The sequence below is a fragment of the Pempheris klunzingeri genome, chromosome 12 (genome assembly GCF_042242105.1).
Source record: "Pempheris klunzingeri isolate RE-2024b chromosome 12, fPemKlu1.hap1, whole genome shotgun sequence".
Classification (NCBI taxonomy): domain Eukaryota; kingdom Metazoa; phylum Chordata; class Actinopteri; order Acropomatiformes; family Pempheridae; genus Pempheris; species Pempheris klunzingeri.
Genome location: NC_092023.1, coordinates 21,715,063 through 21,738,556, shown reverse-complemented (window position 1 = coordinate 21,738,556; position 23,494 = coordinate 21,715,063). Strand labels below are relative to the sequence as shown.

The 23,494-nt window shown below is 40.4% G+C and overlaps 1 protein-coding gene across 1 annotated transcript; it reads left to right on the top strand.

Moving 5' to 3' along the window:
- The first annotated feature begins 503 nt into the window (after positions 1 to 503).
- On the top strand, positions 504 to 19,358 carry pitx3 (paired-like homeodomain 3). Its single transcript, XM_070840990.1, has 4 exons — positions 504 to 524; positions 7,357 to 7,474; positions 11,605 to 11,810; positions 17,876 to 19,358. Exons 2-4 carry the CDS (start codon positions 7,366 to 7,368, stop codon positions 18,443 to 18,445), a joined length of 885 nt encoding a protein of 294 aa, XP_070697091.1. The 5' UTR covers positions 504 to 524; positions 7,357 to 7,365; the 3' UTR covers positions 18,446 to 19,358.
- The last annotated feature ends 4,136 nt before the right edge of the window (positions 19,359 to 23,494 follow it).

Sequence of the window (23,494 nt, the reverse complement as noted above, 5' to 3'; positions counted from 1 at the left end):
GCTGCTCTGTGGAGGCTGCAGGGAGAAAGAGATGGAGAGTGTTTGTAGACAGAGAGCCAATGGGAGAGGGAGGGAGGTGGGGCAGTGTGTGTTTGCACTTGTTTGTGTGGATACGCGCGCGTGTGTGTGTGTGTGTGTGTGTCCCATGTGCGCGCAATGAGAGAGCGACAGAAGAGAGAGAGAGTAGGGGGCTGTCCTTTCTACAGTGGACCTGTCACACACAATATTTAGCATGAAGTCAATCTCCCCTCCTCTCACCCCCCCCCCTCGCCCCCCCCCCCTTCCTATACTCTGAGTGGGGATCAAGCCTCACTCCTCCACAGACTTCATGTCTGACAGCACAGAGGCAAGTAGAGAAAGAAGGAAACTGACTGATTGATCAACTGACGCCTTTTCCGATTTGTGGACGCAGCGGAGAGCGTCTTGTCCATGTCACCTGCAGACCTGAGAGCAGCACCCCCACCGACCTGCAGCACAGCTCGTAGCCTTTTCCGCGGATTAATTTAACCAGACCGGGATTCGATGTAAGTGCAACTAACCGCACTTTTTTCTCCCCTGTCTCTCTTTTTAGCTCTCTTTTATCTCTCTTTTTGTCTTTGTGCGTCTTCAGTCATCAGCACTTTTTTTTTTTATTCATGCGTAAAAGTTGACTAAATGTATCCGAGATTTTAAAACAGGGGGCTTTATTTCAGCTTTCTAAATGAGCAGCACTTGTTTCTACACTCACAAGTTAAAGTAGCAACACTACGGCCTGAAACCCCCCCAAGCAGGAAAAGGTGCGAAGCGGGATTTTACTTGTTGTGTGCGTTCACGGAGCGGATTGTGATTCTGATGAGTTTAGCACACCCCCACTGTGGCATATTTACAAGTATGTGGACTATTGCAACTTCCATTTAGACAAACTGATCACAAATTGCTACCATATAATTATTTATCGTTATTCAAACACGTTGGACCATTCAATCTTTGCGGCTCCGCGTCATGTCGGCCTCTCCAAATCTGACCGTTTTACTCCGAACAGCACACAGCTGTGTTTCGGTGTCCGTCCATTAATAAAGTCGGTTAATAAAGTCGTCCTGAATTCTCCACCTCACGTGTTCGAAGCCAGCGGCTGAGGACCCGATCGAAGCGCTGCCTCCACACCCGGAGAAGCCCTCTTTCTCCCGGAGCCCTCCGCTGATGGGCCACGCTGACAGCTCGGTATGGTTTCTCCAAAATTCTAAGACCTTACAGAGGCGGACGCTGTAAAAATATTTGGGAAGTTAAAAATATTTGGGGATGCGGAGGAAATTGATAGGTGGCAGGTGGTCGCCGGGGCCACAGGAGACCGCCGAAAGAAAAACAGAGCTGTACACCCCCCCACGACCAACCACCCGTACACACACACACACACACACACACACACACACACACACACACGCAAACACCAAATACACTCTCCACAACTTAATGTCACCGGTGCTTAATATTACACCCATGTTAGAAACACTGACTGAATTATTTCAGGATTTTGCTTTTTAATATTTCACAGCGAGTGTTCATTCTTGGCCTAATAGTAGTCTGACAGCAACAATAATAGGAATGATGATCCAGATAAATCAAGGAACACTTCATAGATTTTATGGAGGTCTAAACATCCGGTGGCTGGACTTTCTGAATGCAGTCTTATTGTCCGCGGCCTGCTGTCAGACCACATGGACCACATCTGATCTCTGGAGCCTCTTCGGCTTCATTTGTGCAAATAGAAATAGGAGAATAATTTAAAGTATGAAAATAGTAGGGGGCATATTAAATCAATACTGTCCGAATTGTAACCAAGAAATGTTATATTTATTTAGCCTCTTTATTTTAAATGGTACAATTTGAAGAGAGGCCTCATTTAGTGTTTAGGCTGCAATTTCCCAGAACTAAACAATTTACTTTCGTTTTTTAAAGAAAGGCAGATTTATTTTCAAGAATAACCAGATTAATTTTTCCTCCAACAGATCTTCAGTCAGCATCCTCTTTGTTGCATCTGTTCCCCGGACATATGAAAATAAGATTAGTTTGATCGAAATTCACGTTTGGCCTCAGGATGCCCTGGAAATAATTCTCGGTTATCGCTTCAGCTGTGTGCAACAGATGCCTGGACTGATAAACTCAGAAATGCTATTTCATATATTATATATTCTATTTATATATTATATCTATCTCTATATATATCTATCTATATATATATCTATATGTACACCCGTTAATCGACAGCAGTCATATTATTTATAGTACACCTCATGTTAAAATGTGCTAGATTTTAATTCACATCATTTCGTATAATTGTTTTAGAGTCAGATGAGCTCGTTCTGTTTTCCGTGGAGCTCCGTGGAGTGGGCTGCTGATGCAGAAAGGCTCTGTGTTAATCTCGGCCGTGGACTTGCACAGCCTATTGCGCGGCACGGACGCGGTGGTTCTTTGCAGGACTTCCTCGGCCTCACTCCCTCAATCACATGCAAATGGACGTTAGAGGAGGGCAGAAATTAACATCTACAAACATTGGACTGAAATTCCATCTGCCGTCTCTTCGAGTAGGCCCTTAATAAGTTCTCAGACAGCAAAGTGACACACATCTTAATCAACTCTTAATCCTGGGAATTAATTCTCGACGCGTTTATGAATAATTCCCGGGCTAATGCGCGCAGTCTGTGGAAATGCAAGCAGTCTGCCGCGCACACGGCCAGATGGATACGGCGGTCTCCTTAAAAATGAGAGGATTTCTGCCCGCATCGTTATTATTTTTTTATTATTATGACCACAGATATATTTTAATGAGATCAATGTCACCGGGTGGCTGTTTATGCAAAGCACTCCAGCTTATTCAAAGCGGCTTCGCTCCTCTTGCTGTTGGTTTTCGTTCATTTGTGAGCAGGAGGCCACCAGCAGCAAGAGCAAACACACGGGGCAGGCCGCTCCTGGAGCAGGGGGTCAGGCTTTACTTCAGGTGGATGTGGTGGGCATCAGAGGGCCCTGATGAAGACAGCTGAAATTAGCTCAGGTTACATCTTGATTTCCAGAAGCTCCCCCCCCAGGAGTGAGCTCTCGCTGGGACGTATTACCACAGCGGGAAATCAGCATCAACACAGGCAGCAGTGCAGCAGAGCGGCTCAGTGACCCTCTGACTGTCAGCCACTGAGCCTCTGCCTGCTTGTTAGCTCACTGAGAGCTTGTTGGCCATATTGAGCACAGAGAGAGGGGGGGGGGGCTCTTGGTTTTGGAAATACAATCATGTGGCGCCCCTAATGTGTGTATGTGTGCGTGTATGTGTGTTTAGCTGGGGGTAGAGGGGGGAGGGGGAGGGGGGTAGTGACACCTTGTTCTGGACAAAATGACTGGCTTGCATCACCCGCACACCCCTCACTGCCAAGCCAGCCAGCCTCTCAGCACCACATTGACACCAGGCCGTCTGTTCATCCATCACTGCCATGGCGGATTTAGTCCCCTGTACTGGCGCACACTCATATTTCTGACCAAAATACGGGACCTTGCTAATACTAGACCCGAGCTCTGCACCCACAAAGGGACAGCTGTTGTTCTGTCAGGCAAGTACCTGGACTGAACCCTCCAGCTTGAGGACTGTCTTTGGTTTTAGAACGCTGGGAAACAACTTGACACACGTCTACAGCAAAGGTAATGCTGCTCTAGACAAAAATGAGATGGTTTTATTCTGAATTGTAGAGGTAAATATAACATGGAGGTTGCTGTGTGCTGAATTCATCCTTTTGTTGTACGTTTGTGCTGAGTTGTTACTGTCATAAAAGGGAGACCGTGTTGCCTCATTCTAAAGGAGATTCTTTGAGTCCTTGAGTGCTTTGAAAGGCGCCTATAAATAAAATGTATTATCGTTTATTATTATTAACATTTACCTTTCTTGAAAGAAGTCAAAAGTGTCCTACAGCAAAGGTGATAGAAGGCTGGTTATGTTTCTCAGAGCAGTAATCTGCCACTAATATTTGATCGGATATGAACGCCGTGCTGCGGCTCCATCACATGAGACTTGTTAAAATGTCAGTTTGGGGGTTGTTTGATAAAATCACTCCCATATTGGACAGAATGAAATAAATTCAACCACGCAAACTCAGCGCGTACAGAAAAGCTTCTGTGTGAAGTCCCAAAACAGGCCGATCACACTGAGCCATTCAGAAATAAAAAAAGAAACAATATATATGCAGTTCGAACCAAGTGGACAACTGATCTCTCTGACCCACAAGTCAACTTTAACCCATAAATCCATATCAGAAGCTCATTAATCCAAAGCCACGATACAAAGAGTGTGCTTACTGAGTTAATCTCTTCACTGGGAGACATGACCATATCCTTAGTCTCGCATCTCTTTTCCCAGGGTGCAGTGATGGCCTCTGGCCGACACAAGAATACCCATTTTCCTGTCTCCTAATCTTTGGTGAAATGCTGCAATCATTCTCACGGATGCTAAACAAAAAACAGATGCAAGTCTTTCTTTAAAGTCTTCAAAGGAAAATCTTCCTTGAGTTAGCAGTGACAAATATGAGATGTGCATCATGGCAGCGTTTTTAAGGGCTGAGCCATTGTTTGTCTGGCCCAGAAGAGATGGCCGGTGGAGCTGCCTATCAGATGGTGCAGGCACCCAGGGGTGATACGCTGGTAAACTTTTAATCAGAATATGCAGGTTGGCTTTAGTGTTACATTGCGATGCTTTGTGAGAGCGACCAACGCGATGTTAAGAGACGGTCAAGAAGAGTTTCTGGGGAAAACGTTAACAGCTTACAGCGATGACATTGTTCATTTTGGTTTGCCAAGTTGAAATGATTGTAGTCACTGAAACCAGCAGAATGTGGAGTTCTGTCGGGACAGAATGACAAAGCAACCTCTCTCCACTGGCTTTTTATAAAAGCCACTTTCTGAAACACGCTCACTGCAAGCAGGCTGCTTTTTTGCTTGATTTATTTTAAAAGCTGGGCTTTTCATATCTTTAATGTTTTTCTCATGAAACAGATTTTATAATCTTTTATAATTCTAATAAATAGAAATTTAGAAACCTTAGCGACTGAAGCTGTAGAAATATCTTTAGCTGCTCAAGTGGAAATCTGTCATTTCTTCGAGATGGACAAACTATGTCAGAGAAATTGAATTGGCATGTAATATTTTGAGTAAACTGCATTCATGCGGCAAAAAAAAAGTTTATTACCTAAAACCTGAGGTGACTTAGTGTGTTTTAAAGATGTGGCAGCATGCTGCGCGTTTTCCTCCCAAATTTGGCTGTAAAACTGGACACTGGACATACTGATCTATGGAGCAAGGGTTTACAGGGTAAAACAACCTGTAAATGAGTGAACTTGATCTTAATCTAAAGCATATTGTTTGTGGCTAATAACCGTATAGCAGTCTGTAACACCACACTTTACCTTTAGCCTAGCTGTAATGTGATGATAACTGTGATGACATGTAATCATAGTACGTTCTGTAATCAGTTCTGCTTCGGGGAATTTTTAATGACTTGAGGAGGAGTTTACATTCTACAGTTTTACACAAATTACACATGGTGAGTGTTGAAGGGTGTTTCTGGTCCCTGAACGAAAAAAAGAGCGATAAAAATAGAATAGAAAATATTTAATAAATAGAGACTGTATGAATAAATCACATTTCACTGACTGAAAAAATGTATTCATGCCGTTGTTGCTGTGTTAGTTTCAGCCCCAGCTCTAAAAAGTATAGCTGCTCGCTCCAATTAAGTGTATGCTGATGTTCAAAGAGCACCGAGGGAAATAATGTCATTTCAACAACTTTAAATGGTGACAGTGAGTCTGGTTCAAGAGTTCAATGTGTTGTACAATCTGCTGCTGCTGCTGCTGCTGCTGGTGGTGTGTGTGTGTGTGTGTGTGTGTGTGTGGAAGGGGGGGGGGGGGGGCCATGCCAGGCTCTGAACCCTGCGAGGCTTCAGATTGAACCCCAGCAGGCAGAAGTCACATGTGAGTAGCACACAAAGGACTGGCATGGTGGCAAACAGGCTGCAGAGACATGCAGCAGGAGAGCTCATTCTCCTGGGGCAAAGATGGGGCGAGGGGGGGGGGGGGCTTCCCCTGAAAATCTAAATTGGCTGCTTCTAAGTATAAACCTCGTAGCCACAACGTGGAGAGAGACTGGCCACATCCACACAGTCGACAGGGCTCACACTCAGGGACGGGGTTATCACATTTTTAAATCTTGGAGGATTCACTGTGGTCTGTAGCAGCCTTCAGACTTTCCCCTGAACCTGGAAGCAGGGTAACTGGCTCAGGAGGGTAAATAGTGAAGACCTGCTGAGTGTAGGTGGGCTGAGACTGAAACTGCCCCCCCCCCCTTTATTCCTCTGTGGAAACATGTCTACATTTGATGCAGTGGTCTGACATTTGTCTGTCTTTGCTGTTTTGAATCTGTTATGTGGAATACTTTGCCAGTGGAATAATGGTGTGGAGACAGATATTTAGCTTCTGTCTGACTTCAGAAGCACTGTAGCCATAAATCATCCCAAACCTCTCTGGCTTGGATCCAGTGTATATGTGTCCCCCCAACATTTCCAAGGTGTTAACTGCTGTCGGATAAATAAACCAGCAGCTATTCTGGGCTCCATTAATCAGCATGTTTACCTCACCAGCTGCAATTTGGCCTAGAAATAACTTTTTATTCATGCTTATTGCTCTCCTCATGTACACTGAAATAGAATCAATTCCTGCTGCTTATGTCAGGCTCTTATAAAGGGATCGGGATCAGTGCCACAACCAGGGGAGCATGGAAAGATCCAAGAGAAAATAGAAACAGAATGCGCTCGGTCAGAAGCATCTCAGTCTGCCCTCAGAGGCAAAACATCACTTGCTTATTTCCATGAAGCTTTTTGCCTTGACTGGAGTTTTTAGAGAGCAAATCAAACTGAGATTAGAAAAAGGTTTGGATCACTGAAGTCGGGCCGTGTTGATGCTCTGCGGCAGAGAGACTGAGGAACACAGAGACATCCTGATACAGAACATTACCTTTTTATATCCAACAGGAAAACTGAGCAGCACAGGTTTCTATTGAATCTTTTCTTCTCCTGGTTAGATTGTCGGGATATTAGAGGAATAAAAGCAGCAGAAACACAACATGATGATGTAAACTCACTGTCTTTATATGATGTATATACTGTCATCTATTTGTCATGTCATTACTAATTCCATGAAGTATAATGTCAGGACATCACGACCAAACATCAGACAGTCCCGTCATTAAACCCTGATGTTAAAGCTCTGGGATGTTGGGACGACGAAGTCGTGACTGTTTGTGTGTGTGTGTGTGTGTGTGTGTGTGTGTGTGTGTGCGTGTGTGTGTCTGCAGAACCTGGTTATGGATTTTAACCTGCTGACGGACAGTGAAGCCCGCAGCCCGGCGCTGTCGCTCTCCGACTCCGGGACCCCGCAGCACGACCAGGGATGTAAAGGCCAAGACAACAGCGGTCAGTCCCCCGGTGACCGGGGAGCCTCCTCACTGTGCATGCACCTCTTTCTCTGATCACTGCATGAAGCCACTGCTCTTCAGAGTACCACAAACTGTATGACAACCATGGAGAGATTCCGTGGAACAATGATCATCTCATGGAATAATGATGATGATAATAATTAGAATAATGATAATAATAATAATAATAACGATGATAATATTATAATAACAATGATAAGAATAATAATGATAATAACAGTAATTATAATAAGAATAATAATGATGATAACAATAAAGATAATAATAATAATGATAAAAAATAATGATGATAATAATAAAGATAATAATAATAACGCTAAAAAATAATGATGATAATAATAATAATAATAATAATAATGAGCGACACAAGCCTGCATATTTCTGTACAATAGCTTTAATAAATGATTGATGTTTCTCTTCATCATTCAGCCACTCCACTGACGTGCTCCTCATCTTCTGCTCGAGCACCGTTGAATCTGAGCCTGTCAATAAAAAGATAATAGGATTTAAACTCTTCGGTATTTAGCGTGGAAACGACTCAGAGAGGAATTAAATGCAGCCCGGCCTCTGAGATCGTGGAATCGGAGCCATTTTATTGGGGCGGGGGCGAGGGAGGGGGGGGGTTCTCCCTGTTCGGGCCCAGGCGCAGGTGATGGCCGCTAATAACATATAACTCATTTGACTTTGAATATGAAAGTGAATTAGCAGAGCCACAGTGAGAGGATCAGCCTGACGTATCTCATTTATTATGATCGATGGAATCATCTATCTGTGATCATCTACAATAGATAGAAGTAGCTGGATTTAATACTCAAAAATAAAAAGAGCTTTAAACTAAATATTTAGGCTGCCATATTCCATGAGGACATTAGAAATCCACTTGGACTGAGAGAAAAACAAATACGTCCTATTTTTATATAACAGGGGATTTGACAGAACAATAGCTCAAGGTCACCTTACTAGCCTTTTCCAGGACTTCTAAAGGCATCTCAAGGCCTTCATCAGGGAACACATTTTGCTTCGTTGTCATAGGTGGTTTAGTTGTCATTAATATTAAATCACTTAAACACCGACTGCTGGTCGGCAGACTGTTCAGATGGAGCTCAGCTTGTTTCTGCCTCTGCTTGGAAGCTTTCCTCTAGTTTTGCTGTCTCAGCTGGCCATTTTAGTTCCAACTGGGTCCTCCAGTGCAGCTGAATCAGGAGCTCCTTTCGTTTAAGGACAGCAAGCTTCCAAGGAAGAAAAAAAGGAATGGCGCACAGTGATTTTTAAAATTTTTTCTCCCTTGAGGACAGGCCATAGCTAAAGATTTATATTTGACAAATAACTAACTGGATGGATTATCGTCTCTCTACCTTCTCCGTAGAACATTGTAAGCCACTGATCTCTGCCTGTATCTATCTGTGGTGTGTGAAGCTCCATCTAATTACTAAATTGTGCTAGAGATCCACTCTTAACACGGTCAAACAACTATTTGGGGAAGAAATGTGGCATAAAAATGCTTTCATATGTCTCCTGCTGCAGTCTTGTTAAGTCACTCGTGCAGCTAATTTAGTCTTCAGTAAAACTGACTGTAAACTCCTGAGCCCTGATGTGTTTTTCTTTTTTTTTTTTAACTAGGCCGAAATGTCAGATAGATTATATTGAAAGAGGCCCAGATGGTGTATGTTAGCACAGAGAAGAGAAACAGAGGCAGTTCTAATAAATCTAATTTATGTGTTTTATTCATCAAAAGTATAGTTTAATAACTTTCAGATGACATATGATTTAAATATGAATATGATGAAGCATTTTACATTTTTAAAAGTATACATAGGCAGTGTGTAATAAGCTCGTTTCAAAATCTAACAACTTTTAGGCCAGCAAAAAAATAAAAGGCCTCACAATTTCTGTCCCCAGATTTTATTTGTGACCGTGGGAAAATGAAATGTATACATTTGAATTTGAATAGGATAGTTATTGCATATATATACATGTGGACTTGGTGATGTACTTGGCTGAAGTACAATGTAGCTGCCACATCTTACTAACCCAGGCTGACGCCCAGGCCACAGGCATTTGTCTCTTTATAACAAGCTTTCTCCCAAAAAAAAAGAAAGCTGCTCCCGCTCCTGTAAAGAACAAGTCTGGCCGACCTCTTTTTAAAGCTTTGGCCTGGAAAGAACACATATTGGATAGTCCATTTCTTGTCATAACTGTTTTTTAATTAAGTATGGAACATGGCAGCCATTTATTTCTGGGAATATGTTCTCAACTCGGCTGTTTTTCCACATGTTAAGAAGTCATTGTTTTGGCCGTCTCTGAGAGGCTGACCTGGAAGGACTCTGTCATGTCGGCACATTATCAGTAAAACTGCTCCTATTGTCGCTCAGCGCCTCACTCTTTAAAGAGCTGCCCTTTCCTCGGTATTGTGTTATAGACTTTGGCCTTAAGTGACAGCTTACGCAGTGTCAGTTTACTGCCAGATAACAGCCTCAGCCTGGCCCTTATTGGTTTTGCTGGTGGCCCTGTGGAGCTTCTTTTTAAACCCTACTGATCATTTCGAACTGCTCTGCGAGCTAAGCCCTCACCAAACAGAGCACAACTTGCCCCAGTCACAAAAGCCTGATCCACGGGATTAACTGGCTACCTCATTTCACTTCTTTCTGTGAGGTCCTCAAATTGCTGGGGTAAGATTTGGCAGAGAAGAGCCCTGGCAGACATAACATGGATGTGTGGTCTTTAAAATTCACTGTGCTGGGGGGCAAATGCAATCACTCACTGCTCCTGCACATCTTTGAGTGTAATGCAGTGTTTGGAATCATTCACTATTGGCAACGTCACACCTGCTTGTCTTTGTACAGCTTGTGGAATGGAGGGATTTCAGGTGATTTCTGATGTGACATTATTTTCCAGGCAGTTTCAGCAGGGACGGGATAGTGCTGATGCAGTCCAGGGTGAAAGGTGTCTGAATGATGTGCCATTTCACAGATACAGAATGTGCTTTTCAGCAGTTGATAGTTCTGCTTCTCTATGCAGAATTCAGCCGGTTAGACTCTACAGGGCCAAGAGCGTTGTTCAGATGTCTTGCCCTGCTTCTAGGCCCCCTGCTTCTAGATGCTTTAAGTATTACTTTCGTACAAGTACGTTTTGTGATAACTTTTGTTATAATCACAAATGTGGGTAATTTGGGTGAGAGGGATTACCAACAGGGTGAAGCATCTGATTGTCTGGAGGCTCTAGCTTCACTGTATACCGTATGGATCACCAAAGCACATTATGCAGTAAAATAAAGGCCGCCTTAAAGCGACACCTGCATTATTACCTAATCTTGAGGAGAGGTCCTGGTTTAAATCTAGTTTTATTGCCAAAAATTCAGTTTATCCTGTACGTACATGGCTCATACCACTAGATACATTTGTGCTGAATCAAGTTGCATACATATTTTGCCCCCAACAGATTAACACAGTGCAGTGAGTGTCTATAGTTGTAGTAACTAAATTCTCCCCTCTTTTAATATTGACTAGTACATTCAAACCAATGATGAACCTCTTGCTTAGTTCTACTTCCACAGAATTTTTCAGTTTCTTCCGCGCTTCCTTATCGTTCTCTAAACACTGACATATTCTACAGCTACAGTGTGCGCATTTCTACAATTACCTTTAAATTACCTGGTGATGCACAAATCAAAACAGGTTACATAAATATCATTGATATTGTTGTTATGTCTAAAATATTATATATATTTATTTAGAGAATATGAAAATAATAGTATTTTCTCATATTGCTGATTTTTTACTTTTTCATGCAACAGTCATTTTAGCTTTACTGGAAAATACTGGAATTCACAATTGTGATCTGATGAGTTCTTACTGTGATTTATAATCTCTTTGTTCAGTAAAAATGATGAAGAGACAAGTCTGAAGTCAAAGTTGATTTAAACATGTTGTGGTCTTCACCAGCTGTCGAACAAGCACAGAAACATAACATCTTTTAAACTACTATCTTGAAGGCCAGAATCAAGTGTCATACTTAATAGTTTTGCTCTCATTGGTGTGTACTCTTATCTCTCTACCTACCTGACCTGCACCTCCCAGTGATGAAATATTTTTTTCTGTGTTTCTGCAGACACAGAGAAATCCAATCAGAACCAGCTGGATGAGTCCAGTGCTGATGATGGTTCTCTGAAAAAGAAGCAGCGACGGCAGAGAACTCATTTCACCAGCCAGCAGCTCCAGGAGCTGGAGGCCACCTTCCAGAGAAACCGCTACCCCGACATGAGCACCAGAGAGGAGATTGCCGTGTGGACCAACCTCACTGAAGCACGGGTCAGGGTGGGTACACACATGGCCCCCGTGGATCAGAGAGCTTTGATCATATTCTTATTACAGCTGCTGATTTCAGTTATACGGTTATTATTTAAACAGGAAAGCCTCTTGAGAGCACACTGTCCTTTACCAGGACGTCCTGACCATAGTACATACGCAACAATAAAAACATGAGCAAAATGAGTACGTTACAGTGTACAACAACAATTCTATAAATCAAGTAGGCCAAGGACATCAACAAAGGAAAGCACCCAGAATAATTAAGCATGGTTATGTGTAAATCATTTGAAAAAGACAGAGTCAGTCTAACACTTTGGTCCAACGCAGCAACTGCTGACCAGATTGCCATAACATTTGGTACGCATGTTTTGGTGCCCACATCATGACACCTGCTGATCGTCATTGGACCAGATTTTCCCCTTGTGTCCAAAGAATATCAAAAAGTGCTGCACGATGGACCACAAGCTCCTCTTGGTCCATGTTATGAACTTTTCTGAAATTTTGTGTGCAGGTGACACATTTGTTGATCACAAGAGTTGATTTTAATTTGAATCACCTCCATGGCCTCACCTATAGTGTCAAACTTTATATTTTCAGACCCACAAAACAAAAAAAGGCCGTGTTCAGGCTGACTCGAGCCCTGCATGAAAAAATGCAGCTCTCTCATCCATTTGAATGGAGCCAGTCCATCAGCGCTGCAGGGGTGCCAATGAAGGGAGCTCCTGCAAAACAATGCAGGGCGTCCGGCATAAAAGCAACATTATGCTATGCCAACCAGCCGGGCACTGCCCTGGCCGGTCAGATACACATAAACTTGTGTAACTACTTTGTAATGTGAATCCTCTATTTCTACTGTTTACTTTTAGATCTTTGTGACGAAAGATGAAATAGTCGCCACTGGGAAAACTACAATTCTGCCTGAGAGTATTACAAGCTGTTTTGCAGTGTTTGGCTGACAAGCTTTAAAACACATGAATCTGTTAGTCCAACTAAACTTCCTGGATCAAATTACATCATCTCATCAGTACACAACATGGCTTCACTGATGCAGTATTAATGCAGGGCTGTTTCGGCTCTGAATCCTTGTTAAGGCTTTCCTCCATCTGCTGGGGAAAACTATTGAAATGGATTCATGAACTTTTTTGGGTCAAACATTCCTGCTGAACTTTAAAGCTGATAATTGCTCTGCGTATGCTGGATTTGTAAATGCAGTAAGGAGCTGTAGCCATGTAAACTTAAAAGCTGATGATATTTCATACAGCTTGTTTTCTACTTGTTACAAAAAGAATCTTTTCATGCAGTTTTAAAGCCTTTTAAGGGCTTTAAAGATTCTAGGGATTCATATTTCTTTGTCATGTTTGTTTAAAGCTGTAGATTACAGAAAGTAAAATTACTTTTTTATTTTACTTGCTTTATTATATTTTCTTCTTCTCTGTAGTCATCCCGTGTAAGCCACTGTAATGTTACTGCCAAATTTTCCAGTGATCATCTACTCACTTGTATAAAATTTTGAAATATGCCACCATGATTGCCTATGCTAAATTCTAGTAGTACCCTTACCATTTAATAGTATGGAGGCTTTGGTCAGACTATATGAATACATTTTCAGTGATGCAACTGCAGATAAAAATACATGATTGGTAAATTGTTAAAATATAGAAATTATGATTTAATGTACCAGGTAAGATGTTTTCTTCCCATTGGCCAGAGCTTCAGTTCACACTAAACTTGAATGTCAGAGGTGAAGTAGAGTGCGCCCACGCCCAGCGGTCTGGTCATTGTAGCTATATGGAGCAGGAGGACACACATGCTGATGGATGACAATACAATTGCTGGCCTGCTTGACAAGTAATGGCTCAAATTAATGTTGGCTAGATGAAAGGTCACATACCACGCACTCTTGGTTGTTATTTTGAAAGGACAACAGACTACACATTGTCTTGTCCTTAATATCTATCAGTGGTCTTTCGAACCACTGCATGACGGCAGATTCCTACATACAGAATACTGCACCTGTCAGCTGGATTCATGTGATTTGTCAGACAGCTGACGGAATTGATCAATTGAAGGTTTAGAGATAGAGGGTGTAGGACAATGTACAACAGTACTGTACAGGACTGTCAAGAAATGTGTGATTTGCAATTTTCACTTTACTGAAACATTTTTCTTAATATAATTTTAATTAATATAATAATAGGACTTTCTGAGTGGGCCACTCACATTAGCACTATAAGCACCTTGTAAAGCTAGTAGGAATATCATGATAGGACATACACCAAAATATTGTGAAAATATAGTGAAGTTTTCATGTGATGCTTGCAGCAGATGAAAAGAAAGTTATTACAATTCATCCCGAGGGGAACATCAATGTCTGTACCATATTTCATTCCAGTCCATCCAGCAGACGTTGAGACATTTCACATTGAATCAGTTTGAAGATTTGAAGGTGAAGAATACATTTGGGAATGGTAAATGTCTGCACCAAATTTAGAGCTTGAACTGGATGTACTCTTTCAAAACCACTCTTCATTACGAGACTGTCTTCGATGTAGGATTAAGGGAGTGATAAACATTAAGCAATATAGTTAGACTATCATTTCCCAGCAATCTATCTGGCTATATTAACAAGTTATCATCTGTGCATGGGAAGTAGCCCAATATGTATGGTATTGTAAGGAGGGCTGTCTATCTTCAGAAATGTTCGACACAGGAACCGGTGCAGATACCTTGACTACCTGTTCCTCTACAACGTGTAATGTTAGAGAGCTTGTCACCAGCCTTATGAGGTCTTGGTACAAGCATGCTGCATGCTTATTGCCTCACGGACGCTACTGGGATTTACCCTCAAAATGTGCTCCTGAACGATAAGGTATTTTTGATACTGTTTACCATTGAAGAAATCTGGTCGTTGCCATTAAATTATTGAATTTCGGTACTCAGCCCCAATAGAAAACCATCCACGTACCCAAAGAAACAATGAAATCCATTGAACTGCAATTGTCAGTGCTTCAGAGTTCAGTGCTAACATTTTCTACTTAATTATTCCTACAATATTTAGGTACCCAAATTACAATATGGTTAATGACTGGTGGTATGGTTAATGGTTAAAGCTGTACTACATTTTATGTTAACAATGAAATAATAAATGTGAAAGGTGTTACTAGTATTGACTCACTTTACATGGGGTCATCCCTATTCCCTTAATATATCACATAAGACATACTTTACATCTGTCTTCTTTATGCTTTAAAAGACTTACAAATATTACAAATAAAAATGCGATTAATAAAATACAAAGACATATCAATGATTTTTTGGATAAAAATCTCTTTCTCATGCAATCATCAGACTAGTTTGCAGAGGATGTATAAATACAGCTGCAAACGAGCTACTGAATAACCTTGACATTCAGCCTTTTCCAACAACCTTCAAACAGCATTGCCTCCGAGTCACAGTAAAGATTGGGTAGCTTCTGTCCTCTGGCATGGGGTTTCCCCTGCTGTCACTAAGTGGGATGGAAAAGTCAGAGTCATGCACTTTATACTCATATAAATGGTCAACAGCATTCTGTTACTATAATAACAGAGGATTGGATGATGCACAACATGCATGCCAAGACAGCAGAGAGATGGCTAAGTATCAACGCAGGAAAGGACTGCAAAAGTTTTACGAGGATTAAAGAAAGATTTGCATTTGATACCGAATGATTCTAATGTAAAACAAATACATGAGTGTTCACAGATGACGTGGAGTCAGTCTACAGGACTTCTGTATTTGTATCTTATTGTATCTAGAAAGCTTTTCCTCTAACTCAGGAAAAAAGTTTGTCCACAACTTTACACTTGGAGGAACTTTGCATAGTTTTCATTTCTAAAAACCTTCAATTTAGATTTTCCACTAAAGCTTTAATCCAATTCATATCCTCCAAATATAGCACCATATAATGACAAATGTGAAGTTTGCTCTTCCCTGACATTTCTTTCATTAGGATCTCACTATTCAAATAAGTCAATGATTAGTTTTAATAAGCCTTGTCTAATATGACTGTACCATTCAACTTACTTTTTGGGATCATTATGTCTTTCAAAAATTCTGGATACATATGCACACAATATTACTGAGAGGGGTTAGGATACTCCTGACACTTTCTGATAGTTAAAATAACTTAAAATCACTCTATTTCTTTCCTTTTTTGCAATAAATAACATCAATGATGTTAATGATAAGTCAATCTTTGAAAACGTCTCGTGCTTTATTTCACTTTACCCACTTAAGCATTACTAACTGGCTGCATGCAGGTCCGATGTTACCAATATCGCCAAAATTCCCTTCACCTCTCAATAACATTTGTCAACTTTCAAACTAACCTCACTTTTATATCCATGACTTCCAAGGAACTTTTAGTTGTATGCATGTACCGAATGAGTCTCCACAATTGCAATTTAACCCCTTCTCTCTTTGCAGATGCACTTCTGGCCTCATCATTACATCATCATCATTAGAACTTCTCTTAGTAAAACTTACTTTCATAGAACAACATGGGTCTTACTGTCATCGTTTTGGCCATTATTCCTGCTCAACACTCAGAGTAGAGATCTGGGAAAGACACCGCGCAACCACAACAAGGAAAACTGCTGAATCTTTCATATTTATTCTTTTATGTATTTCTTAATTCCCCTTGGCCAAACTTTAAAGCCACAGAGTCTACAAAATATTTGAATCAGGTTTTTAAAAATTGCCTAATGCATAACTTGAAGAAATTAATTAAGAATGAGAATGAAGAAATATATCAACTTTACCTCAAGTCCACAACTCCCCTGTTTTAGTGTACTGATCCCAGATCTCAGCAGATACTTTGGTGAGTACTGTGTTTTTAGAATTCATAGAAATTATACATAAAACTACTGAACAAAGACCCAATTTGTAGTAAACCAGAGTTCTTGTTTAAATTCTAATGTGGATCATGAAATAAAAATCACAATTGTTTTCAAAGTAGAAAGGAGTGTTTTTAAATAAATTTGAAGCAACTCAATCAAAACTTGAAAGTCTTAAAATCACATTTCTTTGACAAAGTTCGGTTGTTTCAAATAGAGATATCTATATGTATGTTTTTCTCTGCGCTCCTCACACCAGTATGAGGTGGGTGGGGCTCAGAAAATGGTGATGTCACATCTGATCAAACTGCGTTTTACATTTTCATGCATATTTGAAGAACAGTGCTTTTTAGAGGCTTTAAAGGGTGTGTCCACTCAAACATTTTCCTTTTTTTTCAACTGAAGGCCAGGCTTTGGCAGTGCAGCATTGTTTCAGGTCAGACGTGTTGGTTGCTATGATATGAAATTTTTGTGAAAACACTTCATGAAAACACTTCATGAACGTTGGCACAAGTTAGAGTACTTGCTCTGGATGAAGATTGGTGCATAGAGAGGTCTCTATGAGTTCATGGGATTTTATTGGGGATGAAACATCTTCACAAGTACCATTGTTTGGTTCAAGAGCTCAAGTTGCCATAAACTTCAGCTACATACTTAATAGATATGCCTATTTTTGTGATTCAATGATACAAAACATTTTACACATCTTAATACATTGATCCTTAGATATACCTAAAGTGTATACACACTGAACAAAAATGGTGCTAGATAGCACTAAAAGGTTCTTTGGCTTGTAATCATAGGGAAAACACTTTTGGTACTCTATACCACCTATCTTTAAAGGTGGTACAAATGAATACCCAACTAAACTAAACTAAGCTGAAGAACCAGAAGAGAACATCTATAGAACCAATAGGGGCTTAAGAAGTTCTTGTACAGCAGTAGTGCTATACAGCACCTTGACCACTCCAAAGCACTGCTGAGGACCACTTGTGTGTATAATATGTATAATATTATAAGAACAGTAGTATTCATTTCTCGCCATTATTGTCATTATTTAGCATATAACAAAAAAAAATACGATGGCCCAAGGAAAAATGCTTTGGTGGAAGCATTGAGGTTCAAAGAGGGTTCAAAGTACACTGTACACTACAATATTGATAATAATTGTTATTTTTCTCTTCTTCGCTTCCCTAGGTATGGTTCAAGAACCGACGTGCCAAGTGGAGAAAGCGGGAGAGGAACCAACAAGCAGAGTTATGCAAAAATGGCTTTGGTGCCCAGTTCAATGGACTCATGCAGCCCTATGACGACATGTATACAGGCTACTCCTACAACAACTGGGCCACCAAGAGCCTGGCAAGCAGCTCGCTCTCTGCCAAGAGCTTTCCATTCTTTAACTCAATGAATGTAAGCCCCCTGTCATCCCAGCCTATGTTCTCCCCCCCTAGTTCCATCCCCTCCATGAACATGGCCTCTAGCATGGTGCCCTCAGCGGTGGCTGGAGTTCCTACAACGGGGCTCAACAACCTGGGCAACCTCAGCAATCTCAACAGCCCCACTGCGCTCAACTCAGTAGCAGTGACTGCGGCCACATGCCCCTACGCCACCACAGCCAGTCCCTACATGTACAGAGACACCTGCAACTCCAGCCTGGCCAGCCTGCGGCTTAAGGCCAAACAGCATGCCAACTTCGCTTATCCAGCTGTGCAGAACCCTGTCTCCAACCTGAGCCCCTGTCAATACGCTGTTGACAGGCCAGTATGAAGAAGAAGCTCTGATGACAATCCCTGACCCAACTAACTAGCTATAAGTCAACAATTACTCCACGTCACATCTCTTCAGTTCTATCTCTAGCTGCCAGATGTGCTGCAGACTGGCCGTGTTTTGATGACACTCAATAAGAAAAATCTTCAAAACTGACAAACAATCAATAGACATGCCCAGATGGACCACTGTGCTTCAAAAGGAATTCTCTCCAGTTTGAGAGACTTTGTCGCTGAACTGACCAACAGCCTCAAAGGATTTCTAATGATTGCTATCCATTATCGTTTTTTTCCTTCTTTTGAACTGCATGATTAGAGTAAACATAGAAAGCGAGGGTAAATAAAACATGGATGCTTCAACTGGACTGGTGGTCGACACCTTGACCCAAAAAGATTGAGTGCGATCTTTGCTATCATCGCAGGAAAAGGGACCTGTGGTTGCAATGCGGGAGAAATGGACAATGTATATAATAGACTTTTTTTCTGTTTTGTATGTGACAAAAAATATATGAAAACGTACTTTAAAGATGAGAAAAGCATGTTCATCAAAAGCAAAGGCCCTAGGTAGATGTACTATAAGCATCATCAACATCCTTTAGGAACTTTAAACTTTGTTGTGAATTCCTCTCCCCTTGGAATGTCATAGGTCAAAGGTCAGCTTGGGCAGAGGCAAGAGGAGTGGGGTCCTAGAAATTGAACGTAACATCAAGCGGTTAAACGTAAAAGCAACAATTCATTCACACATGTACCAAAAAATCAACCAGATTTTTCAAATAAAACTCTAAAAAGCCATTGAATATATAGATTTGTGTGGTGTTATACAAAGGGAGTCCATGATTGTAAAAAATGTATGTAAGAGTGTCATTACAAAAAAAAACAAGATTTTTTTTCCTGGTGTAGCTTGCTTTGTCTCATTAAAGAACCAATTAAAACATCCATTTATATGAACTACAAATGGACTTTGACATTGAGTGGACTGGTACATGTCTCTGATCTGTGACACAGGCCAAAACACTATGTTCTCAAAACAATGAGTGCTGCGCCATGGAAACCTCCGACTCACTTCTATGGCAACACTTATGCAACAGTGGAAAAGAGTAGTAGGCTGGAGGGAGAGAAGTTGGGAGATATAGATGTTCCTGAGAGCTGCTTACTGATATGTTTGACCTACACTCCAAGTGGTAACTGCAGACTATCCAGTAACACAGGAGGAATTCACAGAGGCCGGGGCTAAAGCAGCGCCAGGAATACATAAGGGCCTCAAAGTGTGAGGTGTCCCATTCGGAGCCACAAACTAGGGGTTAGCGGCCCATTAATCCACATCAGCCGCTGCAGTTGTTTATTGACATTTTCACTGTTGATGTTTTTTCTTTAAACTGATTTCGAGGTAAATTCATTCAAGTCATGTGGAAATGTGAAAATTCACTTATCACTGATATTTACCTGCTAATACTACCACAAAAATTCTGCTTATACTAGTATAACTATTGTTCACAAAATATCTTTTTAACAATTGTTATTATGTTCTTACAGTAAAAATGGCGTGTATTAGGAAATTGCCCTTGTTTTAAAGAAAACATGGCCAGCGGGGAGAAAAATGTTCAAAAGGAAGTTTAAAAAGCTAAATTTGATTTGAGATACAAAATACAACATTGGAAATAAACAATAGATTGGTTGCTTGTTTGTTTTTGACCTAATAATTAGGTAGAATAATGTAACGAGTTAAGATCCACTTACTGAGGCCAGACACTACTGATGGAATAACCCATAAACAGCCTGTGATTTGGAGCTTCCATTTCCAATCTGACCATTAAACTATAGAAACTGAAGCTCTAACACCATTAGCTGCGTGGAACAACATGGTAATTTTTCGACCAGTGTTTATCAGGGATTGGAATTTGCTCAGTAAAAACAACTGCGAGGACTGTGAGTTCAGATTGCTCTGTCAGAACAATAGGTTGTAGGGTGGAAAAGGCCTAGCATAAAACTAAAATAAAACAAAATAAGATGACGTAATTTTTATGAACAAATCTGTTTCCTATAATTAGTTCATAATTAGATTGTTCTCCTCAGGGGCCCTCTAAAAGTGATCAAAGTGATCAGGAAATCAAAGGCCCCTGAAATGAAGAGTTGCTGTCTCCTGATATGAATGTCTAAGTGCTATGTCAAAGCCCTCCCCATGATGCCTTTTAACAATATACCACAGAAAACCACAGAAAGAATGAACACTGAGTCTACCACATACTTCAATCAGCATAACGTGTACATTTTAACTTCTGGAAAGGCTGCTGGAACCTACATATTTCCAGAAATAGTAGAGAGGATGACTTCAGTGTCATCAGTGGCAGCAGTTGACATGCAGTTACACATCTGTTGCTAATAATACAGGATACCTTACCTGTTGGGGAAAGCATTTGCTGTGTTCCAAATCCAGACTACATACAAATGATAGTCATTAATGTGTGTGACAAAAGCAACAAAATGATGTCAGTTTTTGAGTGGCACTACTCTTAAATGTTACTCACAAGTACGAACATTTAAATAAATCTAAAATAGAGGTGACGCATCTCATAAAAGATCAAAAAACATTAATTTAATAATGTTTGAACATTTTGAATCGGTAGCGTTCTCCATAAATCCAGTCTGAACGAGCTCTGGTTGTGTTCATTTTGCATTATTTCTTGTTACACAAGTAAAGCATGTTGGTTTCTTGAATTCTGATTGTAAAGACAGCCTATTATAAAGACAAGAGTATAATATACAAACAATATATAGTACGTCATGGGATGTGACACGTGTGTTTTAATGACAATCGATTTCTGTTAAGGGCATCCAAGAACATAAGAGTGGGAATGATCCATGTCATGTCCAAGACACATTATTATTACAAGAAATGTGAATGATCAAAGAAGATGAACCAACCCCATGTATTGATCAGTTGACATAGTAATCTGTATCATTATTCAAGAAATCCTAGTTCATATAGTGTTAGGCTTTAGATTCAATGTATTCCTACTACATTAGACACAGAACAATGGTGTGGTGTTGCTAGTGCTAGTGTGTTAACTAATCCCTCAGTGAGAACGAGAGACCCTTCCTGTCTCTAAGACTGACAGTAAGGACGTTTCCAAATCAACTTGCCTATTCGACAGCAGCTATTCTCCTGTTGGCCCAAACACAAACTTATTTTGTGGAGTGAGGTGAAGCGGTCACAGTGTGTGCCCTCCGCTGCCACAGCACACCACCACAGCACACAATCAATATTCCACCGGAGGGGAGATCTTTGATGGTCCCTGATGTTTACTCACAGCGCAAGACTACAGCAAGCGAAGAGAGAGCACAGACCGTGGTCTGGAAAAAAATACAGAAGCAGAGGAAGTTCTAATGATTACCTCAGAGAATAGAGAGGAAAAAGACAAAGTAACAGATGGAGGAATTAGAGGTGGAGATATCTGAGGGAACATCCACGGTTCTACAACTGGTCTGTCAAAATTGTTTTAATTTGACCTTATATATTGAATTAGTACTTGTCTAACTAGTGTCTTTCTTTACTTGTGCTTTTTATATTCACAAAAAATGAATGAATGAAATGAATGAACCCTCCCAGGAGGAACTGAGGATATTGATCGAACTTGTGATAAAGGACTTCTTCAATATATTCATACTCTATAGGGCCTCCCAATAATATACATATATACAGACGTACTCTAAGAGCTGTAGGCTAAAGCAAGGTAATAGCCCCTTAGACTAAACTGTAAACTTGATTCTACAGTATGTGCACACCAGTTGTCTTCATTGTTTACAGCATAAACAGTATGACTTTGGATACAAACACAGGTCAGATTCTATACATTGCATGCAATATATCCATGATATCATTTTATGTTGGTATCTTTTATAGGTAAATTAAACTGTAATAAATATATAATATACCTTATAAAATACTATTTCATTAAATAAAATGTTAAGATCTATTTAAAGTATACATTTTACTGAAAGGGCAATATCGGCCAAGAAGCAGTCATTATTTCTATTTAGTCACTGCATGTTATGCAATAACTATAAACAGTGAAAACCATGAAAACAACATTGATCAAATAGTGACCGACCAGGCTGAGGCAGATATATGTATGCCTGTCCCACATTCCTATCAATTTAATCTGCTCTCCAGAAATGAAAAATCATTCCCTTAAAATGCCTTTTGACAGTGCACAAGCAAAGAGAAAATGACACATGCTTAAATCTGTATTTATAAATGAGGGGTATTCACTATATTAAACCAAACAATTAAATATATCTCCATTTAATCCCCCTTTTAGCTTTTTGTAAACTTACAAATACCTCTCAGATCTGTTTTGCTCTCCTGAATTGACAAAAACCTTTGTACACAGTCTGGAAGTGACGTAGATTTAGCACTGCACATTATTTGAATTATTTTATAATTAAGTCTATAGCAAATTATTAGACTTCATGGCATGGGAATTTATACTCAGTGGGTTAGTGTGATCATTGTAACTAGCCTTAATAATATGTACAGCTCTCGTTTGCCGTTATTTTAAAGGATGACCCCCACAATTCCACATGGTAAGATATGTAAGGAAGTTTAAGCAATAAGTAAATACATTATCTCATCATTTAATGGATCCCTAGATTTACACAGAGTTGCTGTTTTCCTTCATCACAGATTTAGATTTTCATACGATATACCAATCAATTCCAAAACTCATTAACTTAGCTGTCTGAACATCAAGAGACAGTTTATTAATGGAAATAGTACGTTTTTAGTAAGTATTTTGCACACATTGCTGTCTATTTTTTCCCCAAGTAGCTTTTTCAGCCAAGAGCTGCCAGTGATCAATAGTATCAAAAGCCTCTAGTAGGTTAATTCAAATACCAATACAACACTCATCATTTTCAATTGCCTTTGTCATTTCTTCTACCATCTCCAGTACTGCATAGGGAGGAGTTTTATTTCTCCTGAATCCATACTAGTCTTCACTCAAGAATTCATATTTACCAGTGAAGAGATCCAATTATTTCACAAATCATT

What these genes read in the sequence shown, in the direction of transcription:
- pitx3 (XM_070840990.1), top strand. Translation starts at nt 7,366, where the DNA reads ATGGATTTTAACCTGCTGACGGACAGTGAAGCCCGCAGCCCGGCGCTG. An exon ending in TAAAGGCCAAGACAACAGCG is followed by an intron (nt 7,475 to 11,604) that starts GTCAGTCCCCCG and finishes GTGTTTCTGCAG; the next exon opens with ACACAGAGAAATCCAATCAG. An exon ending in TCACTGAAGCACGGGTCAGG is followed by an intron (nt 11,811 to 17,875) that starts GTGGGTACACAC and finishes TCGCTTCCCTAG; the next exon opens with GTATGGTTCAAGAACCGACG.